This window comes from Oncorhynchus tshawytscha, unplaced genomic scaffold (assembly GCF_018296145.1).
Source record: "Oncorhynchus tshawytscha isolate Ot180627B unplaced genomic scaffold, Otsh_v2.0 Un_contig_6599_pilon_pilon, whole genome shotgun sequence".
NCBI lineage: Eukaryota > Metazoa > Chordata > Actinopteri > Salmoniformes > Salmonidae > Oncorhynchus > Oncorhynchus tshawytscha.
In genome coordinates, this window is record NW_024608296.1 from 17,534 (window position 1) to 30,032 (window position 12,499).

At 42.6% G+C, this 12,499-nt stretch overlaps 1 protein-coding gene across 2 annotated transcripts; it reads left to right on the top strand.

The window, feature by feature from the left end:
• The first annotated feature begins 8,302 nt into the window (after window positions 1-8,302).
• On the top strand, window positions 8,303-11,638 carry LOC121843429 (zymogen granule membrane protein 16-like). 2 transcript variants are annotated; one of them, XM_042313013.1, is made up of 5 exons: window positions 8,303-8,443; window positions 8,762-8,779; window positions 8,926-8,978; window positions 9,253-9,421; window positions 10,588-11,638. In XM_042313013.1, the coding sequence occupies exons 3-5, from the start codon at window positions 8,927-8,929 to the stop codon at window positions 10,952-10,954; spliced, it is 588 nt and encodes a 195-aa protein (XP_042168947.1). In that variant the 5' UTR covers window positions 8,303-8,443; window positions 8,762-8,779; window position 8,926; the 3' UTR covers window positions 10,955-11,638. The 2 variants fall into 2 exon arrangements, with proteins under 2 accessions (XP_042168947.1, XP_042168948.1); XM_042313014.1 differs by having other exon boundaries at window positions 8,307-8,447.
• The last annotated feature ends 861 nt before the right edge of the window (window positions 11,639-12,499 follow it).

The following is a 12,499-nucleotide window of genomic DNA, read 5'->3' on the forward strand; positions in this document are numbered from 1 at the left end:
CCTAGGGGTGGTTGACCTGACAGGTAAAACGTGTATGTTATTCCCCCTCTAGGGGTGGTTGACCTGACAGGTAAAACGTGTATGTTATTTCCCCTCTAGGGGTGGTTGACCTGACAGGTAAAACGTGTATGTTATTTCCCCTCTAGGGGTGGTTGACCTGACAGGTAAAACGTGTATGTTATTTCCCCTCTAGGGGTGGTTGACCTGACAGGTAAAACGTGTATGTTATTTCCCCTCTAGGGGTGGTTGACCTGACAGGTAAAACGTGTATGTTATTTCCCCTCTAGGGGTGGTTGACCTGACAGGTAAAACGTGTATGTTATTCCCCCTCTATGGGTGGTTGACCTGACAGGTAAAACGTATATGTTATTTCCCCCTCTAGGGGTGGTTGACCTGACAGGTAAAACGTGTATGTTATTTCCCCCTCTAGGGGTGGCTGACCTGACAGGTAAAACGTGTATGTTATTCCCCCTCTAGGGGTGGTTGACCTGACAGGTAAAACGTGTATGTTATTTCCCCTCTAGGGGTGGTTGACCTGACAGGTAAAACGTGTATGTTATTTCCCCTCTATGGGTGGTTGACCTGACAGGTAAAACGTGTATGTTATTTCCCCTCTAGGGGTGGTTGACCTGACAGGTAAAACGTGTATGTTATTTCCCCTCTAGGGGTGGTTGACCTGACAGGTAAAACGTGTATGTTATTTCCCCTCTAGGGGTGGTTGACCTGACAGGTAAAACGTGTATGTTATTTCCCCTCTAGGGGTGGTTGACCTGACAGGTAAAACGTGTATGTTATTTCCCCTCTAGGGGTGGTTGACCTGACAGGTAAAACGTGTATGTTATTTCCCCTCTAGGGGTGGTTGACCTGACAGGTAAAACGTGTATGTTATTTCCCCTCTAGGGGTGGTTGACCTGACAGGTAAAACGTGTATGTTATTTCCCCCTCTAGGGGTGGTTGACCTGACAGGTAAAACGTGTATGTTATTTCCCCTCTAGGGGTGGTTGACCTGACAGGTAAAACGTGTATGTTATTTCCCCCTCTAGGGGTGGTTGACCTGACAGGTAAAACGTGTATGTTATTCCCCCTCTAGGGGTGGTTGACCTGACAGGTAAAACGTGTATGTTATTTCCCCTCTAGGGGTGGTTGACCTGACAGGTAAAACGTGTATGTTATTTCCCCTCTATGGGTGGTTGACCTGACAGGTAAAACGTGTATGTTATTTCCCCTCTAGGGGTGGTTGACCTGACAGGTAAAATGTGTATGTTATTTCCCCTCTAGGGGTGGTTGACCTGACAGGTAAAACGTGTATGTTATTTCCCCTCTAGGGGTGGTTGACCTGACAGGTAAAACGTGTATGTTATTTCCCCTCTAGGGGTGGTTGACCTGACAGGTAAAACGTGTATGTTATTCCCCCTCTAGGGGTGGTTGACCTGACAGGTAAAACGTGTATGTTATTTCCCCTCTAGGGGTGGTTGACCTGACAGGTAAAACGTGTATGTTATTTCCCCTCTAGGGGTTGTTGACCTGACAGGTAAAACGTGTATGTTATTTCCCCTCTAGGGGTGGTTGACCTGACAGGTAAAACGTGTATGTTATTTCCCCTCTAGGGGTGGTTGACCTGACAGGTAAAACGTGTATGTTATTTCCCCTCTAGGGGTGGTTGACCTGACAGGTAAAACGTGTATGTTATTCCCCCTCTATGGGTGGTTGACCTGACAGGTAAAACGTGTATGTTATTTCCCCCTCTAGGGGTGGTTGACCTGACAGGTAAAACGTGTATGTTATTTCCCCCTCTAGGGGTGGCTGACCTGACAGGTAAAATGTGTATGTTATTTCCCCTCTAGGGGTGGTTGACCTGACAGGTAAAACGTGTATGTTATTTCCCCCTCTAGGCGTGGTTGACCTGACAGGTAAAACGTGTATGTTATTTCCCCCTCTAGGGGTGGTTGACCTGACAGGTAAAACGTGTATGTTATTTCCCCTCAGGGGTGGTTGACCTGACAGGTAAAACGTGTATGTTATTTCCCCTCTAGGGGTGGTTGACCTGACAGGTAAAATGTGTATGTTATTTCCCCTCTAGGGGTGGTTGACCTGACAGGTAAAATGTGTATGTTATTTCCCCTCTAGGGGTGGTTGACCTGACAGGTAAAATGTGTATGTTATTTCCCCTCTAGGGGTGGTTGACCTGACAGGTAAAATGTGTATGTTATTTCCCCTCTAGGGGTGGTTGACCTGACAGGTAAAACGTGTATGTTATTTCCCCCCTAGGGGTGGTTGACCTGACAGGTAAAACGTGTATGTTATTTCCCCCTCTAGGGGTGGTTGACCTGACAGGTAAAACGTGTATGTTATTCCCCCTCTAGGGGTGGTTGACCTGACAGGTAAAACGTGTATGTTATTTCCCCTCTAGGGGTGGTTGACCTGACAGGTAAAACGTGTATGTTATTTCCCCTCTATGGGTGGTTGACCTGACAGGTAAAACGTGTATGTTATTTCCCCTCTAGGGGTGGTTGACCTGACAGGTAAAACGTGTATGTTATTTCCCTCTTAGGGGTGGTTGACCTGACAGGTAAAACGTGTATGTTATTTCCCCTCTAGGGGTGGTTGACCTGACAGGTAAAACGTGTATGTTATTTCCCCTCTAGGGGTGGTTGACCTGACAGGTAAAACGTGTATGTTATTTCCCCCTCTAGGGGTGGTTGACCTGACAGGTAAAATGTGTATGTTATTCCCCCCCTCAGGTAAAATGTGTATGTTATTTCCCTCTAGGGGTGGTTGACCTGACAGGTAAAATGTGTATGTTATTTCCCCTCTATGGGTGGTTGACCTGACAGGTAAAATGTGTATGTTATTTCCCCTCTAGGGGTGGTTGACCTGACAGGTAAAACGTGTATGTTATTTCCCCTCTAGGGGTGGTTGACCTGACAGGTAAAACGTGTATGTTATTTCCCTCTTAGGGGTGGTTGACCTGACAGGTAAAACGTGTATGTTATTCCCCCTCTAGGGGTGGTTGACCTGACAGGTAAAACGTGTATGTTATTTCCCCTCTATGGGTGGTTGACCTGACAGGTAAAATGTGTATGTTATTTCCCCTCTAGGGGTGGTTGACCTGACAGGTAAAACGTGTATGTTATTTCCCCTCTAGGGGTGGTTGACCTGACAGGTAAAACGTGTATGTTATTTCCCCTCTAGGGGTGGTTGACCTGACAGGTAAAACGTGTATGTTATTTCCCCTCTAGGGGTGGTTGACCTGACAGGTAAAACGTGTATGTTATTTCCCCTCTAGGGGTGGTTGACCTGACAGGTAAAACGTGTATGTTATTCCCCTCTATGGGTGGTTGACCTGACAGGTAAAACGTGTATGTTATTTCCCCTCTAGGGGTGGTTGACCTGACAGGTAAAACGTGTATGTTATTCCCCCCCTGACCTATGGGGTGGTTGACCTGACAGGTAAAACGTGTATGTTATTTCCCCTCTAGGGGTGGTTGACCTGACAGGTAAAACGTGTATGTTATTTCCCCTCTAGGGGTGGTTGACCTGACAGGTAAAACGTGTATGTTATTTCCCCTCTAGGGGTGGTTGACCTGACAGGTAAAACGTGTATGTTATTTCCCCTCTAGGGGTGGTTGACCTGACAGGTAAAACGTGTATGTTATTTCCCCCTCTAGGGGTGGTTGACCTGACAGGTAAAACGTGTATGTTATTTCCCCCTCTAGGGGTGGTTGACCTGACAGGTAAAACGTGTATGTTATTTCCCCCTCTAGGGGTGGTTGACCTGACAGGTAAAACGTGTATGTTATTTCCCCTCTATGGGTGGTTGACCTGACAGGTAAAACGTGTATGTTATTTCCCCTCTAGGGGTGGTTGACCTGACAGGTAAAATGTGTATGTTATTTCCCCTCTAGGGGTGGTTGACCTGACAGGTAAAACGTGTATGTTATTTCCCCTCTAGGGGTGGTTGACCTGACAGGTAAAACGTGTATGTTATTTCCCCTCTTGGGGTGGTTGACCTGACAGGTAAAACGTGTATGTTATTTCCCCCTCTAGGGGTGGTTGACCTGACAGGTAAAACGTGTATGTTATTTCCCCTCTAGGGGTGGTTGACCTGACAGGTAAAACGTGTATGTTATTTCCCCCTAGGGGTGGTTGACCTGACAGGTAAAACGTGTATGTTATTTCCCCTCTAGGGGTGGTTGACCTGACAGGTAAAACGTGTATGTTATTTCCCCTCTAGGGGTGGTTGACCTGACAGGTAAAATGTGTATGTTATTTCCCCTCTAGGGGTGGTTGACCTGACAGGTAAAACGTGTATGTTATTTCCCCTCTAGGGGTGGTTGACCTGACAGGTAAAACGTGTATGTTATTTCCCCTCTAGGGGGGTGGTTGACCTGACAGGTAAAACGTGTATGTTATTTCCCCTCTAGGGGTGGTTGACCTGACAGGTAAAACGTGTATGTTATTTCCCCTCTAGGGGTGGTTGACCTGACAGGTAAAACGTGTATGTTATTTCCCCCTCTAGGGGTGGTTGACCTGACAGGTAAAACGTGTATGTTATTTCCCCTCTAGGGGTGGTTGACCTGACAGGTAAAACGTGTATATTATTTCCCCTCTATGGGTGGTTGACCTGACAGGTAAAATGTGTATGTTATTTCCCCTCTAGGGGTGGTTGACCTGACAGGTAAAACATGTATGTTATTTCCCTCTTAGGGGTGGTTGACCTGACAGGTAAAACGTGTATGTTATTTCCCCTCTATGGGTGGTTGACCTGACAGGTAAAATGTGTATGTTATTTCCCTCTTAGGGGTGGTTGACCTGACAGGTAAAACGTGTATGTTATTTCCCCTCTATGGGTGGTTGACCTGACAGGTAAAACGTGTATGTTATTTCCCCTCTAGGGGTGGTTGACCTGACAGGTAAAACGTGTATGTTATTTCCCCTCTAGGGGTGGTTGACCTGACAGGTAAAACGTGTATGTTATTTCCCCTCTAGGGGTGGTTGACCTGACAGGTAAAACGTGTATGTTATTTCCCCTTAGGGGTGGTTGACCTGACAGGTAAAACGTGTATGTTATTTCCCCCCCTAGGGGTGGTTGACCTGACAGGTAAAATGCCTCACTTGTTTTTATAAACTACTATGAAAAACATTATTAACAAAATCATTTCAACTTTTACCATTTGAAGTGAAGTGGAGTGAAAGTGAAACTGAGTGAAATGAAAAGTCATTAGGTGCTTCTACACCTGCATTGCTTGCTGTTTGGGGTTTTAGGCTGGGTTTCTGTACAGCACTTGGAGATATCAGCTGATGTACGAAGGGCTATATAAATACATTTGATTTGATTTGATTAGTAATGATGACTATCTTTGGCAGAATGTTCTCAATCTTGTTTGTCCCCACAGGAGGTTGGTGGTACCTTAAATGGGGAGGATGGGCTCGTGGTAATGACATGAGCCAACTTAATGGAATGGTATCAAGTACAACAAACAGATGATCTGAATGTGTTTGATGACATTCCATTTGCTCAGTTCCATTATTGTGAGCCGTCCTCCCTTCAGCAGCCTCCAGTCCGTCAGTGTTCTTGGTCAGCTAGTTGACAATGCGTGAGACAAAAACTGATGGATTCAATCATTGCAGAATGTACTTTAGTTAATTAATCTGCACTTTTTTCAAAATGTTAAGATGTTTGAGAAATGTGTTGGTGAAATTAAAATGATGTATACATACATTTCTCTTATTAATATACTGAATATACTGCCCATGTTATTTTAGCCATGAATGAACTGCACTCGTATTCCACTGCGGTGGTTCAGGGAGGTGGCACCCCATTTGCTTACTACGGTGAGGGACAACTACAACTCCCACTACTACTACTAACTACTACTACTACTACTACTACTACTACTGCAACAGCAACGCCTACATCAGCGGGTGAGCAGACCCTTGGACCCATAAACAGACACCACTGACTCAGTCCAACAACACTACCCAACAGACACCACTGACTCAGTCCAACTACACTACTCAACAGACACAATTTCTATATTTATTGTGAAAATCCTTCTCTGTTTCTTTGGTTCCCGCTGAGATACGGCTACAACTGGTCTCCTGTGTTTGGTCACGATGCTGGTGAAGAGCAGGAGATGGAGCCGTCGCCCAGGTGTCTGGGAAGTACAACCCTGGAAACTACATCTACACCTTGGTGTTCACCACCAACAGGGGGCGCTCTCTGTCGGCAGGCCAGCCCTACCATGTCTCCTTCAACTTTTACCCAGCCCACATGGGCAATGAGCTGAGGCCGCTCAGCTGTCGCTTCAACGGTGCCAACATCACCTCCATCGGAGCCTACTGGGTATTGGTGTACTTGGAAAAGGCTGGAAATAATTTGTGGGGGAAAAGTATGTCTCAATCTTTAGGTTGGTTCCCTGGAAACAGATTAAACCTAGTCCGGGACTAGTTCCTTTTAGTGGAGATTCTCCATTGAGCATGATTTTTAGTCAAAGAGTAAAATTAATTTGGGTCTGGGAAACTGACCCTTTACGATTTGGATGTTTGACATAGACGCTGACAGGACTGTTTTGGTATTTAAGATAAATTAACTCAGCCGTTTGAAGGTTAATGAATTTGAATGTTTAGAATATCATTGAGTATTTTCTAAATATGCACACTGCTATTTTTGAGGTTACCCCAATGAAGGAGGAGGGTCACGTACGGGTCACATTTGAGGTTGTATTTACCACAACAAATGAAAAGATGAGTAAGATTGAGTTTATCAAAATACATTTAATATACATTAGTTCAGCTTGTTATCTTAGCGTTATACAGCAAACAAATGTTTTGTAAGTGTCACACCCTGATCTGGCTGACCTGTCCTTGTGATTGTCTCCACCCCCTCCAGGTGTCGCTAATTATCCCTAGTGTATTTATCCCTGTGTTTCCTGTCTCTCTGTGCCAGTCAACCAGCGGTTTTCCTTGCCCCTATTTTTCCCAACCTCTGTTCATTTCTATTCCTCCTGGATTCGACCCTTGCCTGTCCTGACTCCGAACCCGCCTGCCTGACCACTCTGCCTGTTCTGACTACCAGCCTGCCTATCCCCTTGTATACTGTTTTGGACTCAGATCTAGTTTCTGACCCCTGCCTGGCCTGACTTCGAGACTGCCTATCGCCTGGTACTGTTTGGTCTCTGACCTGGTTTATGAACTCTCGCCTGTCCCCGACTTGTCTTTGCCTACTCTCTTTGTTATAATAAATATCGGAGCTCAACCATCTGCCTCCTGAGTCCGCATTTGGGTCTCGCCTTGTGCCCTTATAGTAAGGGGAGCTACCAGCTGGGCACAGACGACAATTCAAAGTCTACTCCACATTGGTTCAACATAATTTCATTAAAATGATGTGGAAACAACGTTTGTTCAACCAGTTTGTGCCCAATGGGTAGTTATTGAGATAAATTCACAATTTATCCCAACTAAAAGAAAATAGATAACTCAACTTACATACAGAAAAGTTGTTCAAATTACAATTTTGATTTATATTGACCTTTTAACTTATCTTTTCTTAAATGTATTTTTATTTTTTAGCACTTAAGTCCTACATTATGAATTTGTATTAATGTGTTAATTGAACTAACAAATATTATGGATAGGTAGTCACAAGTGCTTCAGGGTATTTCACCTTGTCATCTGTATACAAACTTTTATTTTATCACTTTGTAACTTCTACTGATATTTATCTGGTTCATCTGCAGAACATGAAATCATATTGTTTTCCTGTAGTAACATGAACAGGTTGCCAGTGATTTAATGAAGATGTGAGTATTGTAACAGACTGCAGAAAACGTTGGAAAATAATAGAGACGGAAAATGTAGAATCTCATCTGCCCCTCTAGAATTAAATGGAAAAACATGTTCTGAAACAAATATTCTACAATAAAATACTGAAGGTATTTGAGCAAACCAATGAACTAACCATCCTGTTAGTGACCAGCTCCACATGTCTTTTTCAGCATGTTAATGTTTGAAGGGAAGGAGTTCCTCTTGGTGTAATAAAACAACTGAAGATTGGGAGACTGATTTTGAGCGATTTTCGTACACATTCATACGATGTTGGTATATTATTTTAATTGTTCGGTTGTTAGATTGTATCTTTTTTTAATCCCTATTTCAGATCATTAATTTGTTACAATTCAAAAGAACACAATTATTATTTCCTTATAGTACTTCCTTGATACTCCCTCCCAAAGTAGCCTCGACCAATTAGTAAACAATGTCTGACTTCTCAATAGTGATTGACTAAAGGTGTTCTTTGTCATGCTCCTTCCATCTAGAACTGATGGAATGTTCAGCAGGTATAAATGCAGTTCTTAGAGGAAGCAGTAGACTAGAAGGACCTGGCAGAGACAGAGAGACAAGAAGCTTTCACAGGTTTTCACACACATCTCAAGATAGCACTGTGGGTAACTACTCAACTAACTCAATTGAAAATGTGCACTTGTATTTAATGCATAATACTGGTGTGGGAAATGTTATGAAGTTAATACTCATTATCTCTTGGTACTTGGGCACAAACATTTTGGCCCTTTTGCCACTAAATTTAAATTCAATGATCTGACATTATTTTAACGTGACAGTAGCTTAACACTGCAAGAGTGATTGTAGTAAACAAGAGGAGGTTCAACTTTTTAGAGCTGTTTTATAACATTTCACATTCAACAATGGTTTGTTGTTTGTTACATCACAATTCAAAAGGTTATTTTCTTTTCCCTCCTAGGAAACACTGACCTGACAGGTAAAATGACTTATTTGTTTTGACAAACTACTATGAAAAACATTATTAACTACATTATTTCAAGTTTTGCCATTTAAAGTGAAACGTAATGAGAGTGAAATTGACTGAAATTAAAGGTCTTAAGTGTTGATGCCTCACTTTTGCAGAATGTTCTTAATCCTGGTTGTCACAATGTTCTTGGCTGGCTGCTTGGCTTTGCGTGAGTTATAAGAATACAATTCTGAATTATAATTATTAAATAATAGCTTTTGTGCTTTCACCAATTTGCCTTTTTCAGTTAGACTTAGGAGTTCTTCTTTGAGACATAAACTAATGTATTAAATCATTGCAGAATGTACTTTAGTTAGTTGATCTGCACTTTATTCAAAATGTAAAGATCTTTCAGAAATGTGTTGTTAAAAATAAAATGATGTATATAAATATGTATGATTAATATAGTAAATATAGTAAACATTTTGGCCATGTTATTTTAGCCATCAAAGACCCCTACTCGTATTCCTCTGCGGTGGGTCAGGGAGGTGGCACCCCATTTGCTTCCTACGGTGAGGGACGCATCACGGGAGTCAGAGTGTGGGAGACCAACAACAACTACTACTACTACTACTACTACTACAACTACAACAGCAACAACTACATCAGTGGGTGAGCAGACCCTGACCCATGAACAGACACCACTGACTCAGTCCAACTACACTACCCAACAAACACCACTGACTCAGTCCAACTACACTACCCAACAAACACCACTGACTCAGTCCAACTACACTACCCAACAAACACCACTGACTCAGTCCAACTACACTATCCAACAAACACCACTGACTCAGTCCAACTACACTACCCAACAAACACCACTGACTCAGTCCAACTACACTACCCAACAAACACCACTGACTCAGTCCAACTACACTACCCAACAAACACCACTGACTCAGTCCAACTACACTCAGTCCCAACAAACACCACACTGACTCAGTCCAACTACACTACCCAACAACACCACTGACTCAGTCCAACTACCCAACAAACACCACTGACTCAGTCCAACACTACCCAACAAACACCACTGACTCAGTCCAACTACACTACCCAACAAACACCACTGACTCAGTCCAACAAACACACTACCCAACAAACACCACTGACTCAGTCCAACTACACTACCCAACAAACACCACTGACTCAGTCCAACTACACTACCCAACAAACACCACTGACTCAGTCCAACTACACTACCCAACAAACACCACTGACTCAGTCCAACAAACACCACTGACTCAGTCCAACTACACTACCCAACAAACACCACACCACTGACTCAGTCCAACTACACTACCCAACAAACACCACTGACTCAGTCCAACTACACTACCCAACAAACACCACTGACTCAGTCCAACTACACTACCCAACAAACACCACTGACTCAGTCCAACTACACTACCCAACAAACACCACTGACTCAGTCCAACTACACTACCCAACAAACACCACTGACTCAGTCCAACTACACTACCCAACAAACACCACTGACTCAGTCCAACTACACTACCCAACAAACACCACTGACTCAGTCCAACTACACTACCCAACACTGACAGTCCAACTTACCCAACAGACTTTCTTTCTTTCTTTCTTTGTTGTGTTTATTACATATTCAGTTTATGACCAAACAATATTGTTATCGTATCTAAACCAGAGTACAATGTAAAATGTAATTCCTTGATATTCTCTGACGCTACCTGCTGTCTCGGTCTGAATGTGCCTTATCAAAACACAACCAACGTGAAAAGCTTCCTCTGTTTTAGGTTCCAGCTGAGATACGGCAACACCTGGTCTCCTGTGTTCGGTAACGAAGGGAGTGTAAAGCAGGAGATGGAGCTGTTTAATGATGAGGCCATCGTCGAGGTGTCTGGGAAGTACAACCCAGCAGACTACATCTGCTACCTGGTGTTAACCACCAACATGGGGCGCACTCTGTCAGCCGGCCTGCCCAACCAGGTCTCCTTCAACTTCTACCCAACCAACATGGGCAATGAGCTGAGGATCCTCAGCGGTCGCTTCAACGGTGCCGGGATCACCTCCATCGGAGCCCACTGGGGATTGGTGGACATGGAAGGGGCTGGAAACAGTACTCTGGAAACAGCACTGGAAACAGTAACTCCTATTTTTTAGGGGAAAAAAGTATGTCTTGCTCTTTGGGATGGTATCCCAGATACAGATTAAGCCTAATCCTGGACTAGTTACTTTCAATGGAGATTCTCCATTCAACATGCTTTTTAGTCCAGGAGTAAACTTAATCTGGGTCCAGGAAACTGACCTTATATGTTGGACGGATGTTTGACATAGACGCTGACAGAACTGTTTTTTATTTCACTATCTGATGGGTGCTTCATGAGTATTTAAACTGAATTAATTTGAAAGTTTAAAAGTATTTTTGTACTGCTTCAAGTGAGGAATCACCTCAAAAATATTCCAAATTATTCAAAACATTCAAATTCATTCAGTTTAAATTCTCATGAAGCGCCCATCAGATAGTGAAATAAAAAACAGTTCTGTCAGCATCCATTAGATCGGAATATTAAAACAGTCCTGTCAGCGTGGGTCACAGACCACATGCGTTGTTACACATGTTTTGAGGATATCACAATTTATCACAATAAAGGACAGAATCAAAAGGGATTTAAAGGATTAATTATATCTTTGATTAATGGAACAATCAACTATTATGGGGAGATAATAGCGTCTCAGGGTGTTTCACCTTCACTATTTTATACACGCTGCATTTGTTATTTGTTGTTCCTTTTCTGCTATATCTGCTTATGGACATTTTAATAAAAAGCATATCTTTAATCATTATATTTCATTGTATTCCTTTTGATAAGAAAATATATACAGTAGTGGCCAGAAGCTACGATAAACTAATCTGTCATCTTAACAAACCCTACCTCAATGGTGTCAATAAGGAACTACATTTATAACAGCAAGACCGTTAAAACGCCTATCAAATAGTAATGAAGGGAAAAATATGGACAGTTACACATCGGGATATCATTTTCCACTATATATCATGTTGTATCGCATCAACAATATCAAACTATTATTTTTGTGTTAGTTGGCTGTCCCTGCACCAAAACTCTTGTTTTCCTTCAGAGACAGTTCAACGTTTTAAATAGAAAGCACATATTTGGAGGAAATGTTATTTCCATTATTTTCTCATGCTTTCTAGTCTCTCTGCCACAGACATATAGTGAGCAATGTTTGGAACATCGAATCACAATAAAATCACAGTATATAACCACAATAAGTGTAGAATCATGAGAATCGTAATACATATCATATCAACACCATATAATTGTTATAATATGGTGCTGCATAGTGTTTTAGTTAAAGCTAAAGTCTGAGATTTGGGAAGCTGTTCAATGTTCAGCTGTATATCAAAACAAGTGGTGGGGAGACTGGTGGACACCAGTTTTGATGGGGTTTTACAGTATAATCACAGACTGGGGTTTATGTGGATGGTCTAGATTAGACAGTTTGATAGATGGGGTTTATACAGTATATGGATGGTCTAGATTAGACAGTTTGATAGATGGGGTTTATACAGTATATGGATGGTCTAGATTAGACAGTTTGATAGATGGGGTTTATACAGTATATGGATGGTCTAGATTAGACAGTTTGATAGATGGGGTTTATACAGTATATGGATGGTCTAGA

Coding starts and splice junctions, on each gene's coding strand:
- LOC121843429 (XM_042313013.1), top strand. CDS start 8,927: ATGTTCTTAATCCTGGTTGTCACAATGTTCTTGGCTGGCTGCTTGGCT. Junction 8,979..9,252: donor GGCTGGCTGCTTGGCTTTGC/GTGAGTTATAAG, acceptor ATGTTATTTTAG/CCATCAAAGACCCCTACTCG. Junction 9,422..10,587: donor AGCAACAACTACATCAGTGG/GTGAGCAGACCC, acceptor CCTCTGTTTTAG/GTTCCAGCTGAGATACGGCA.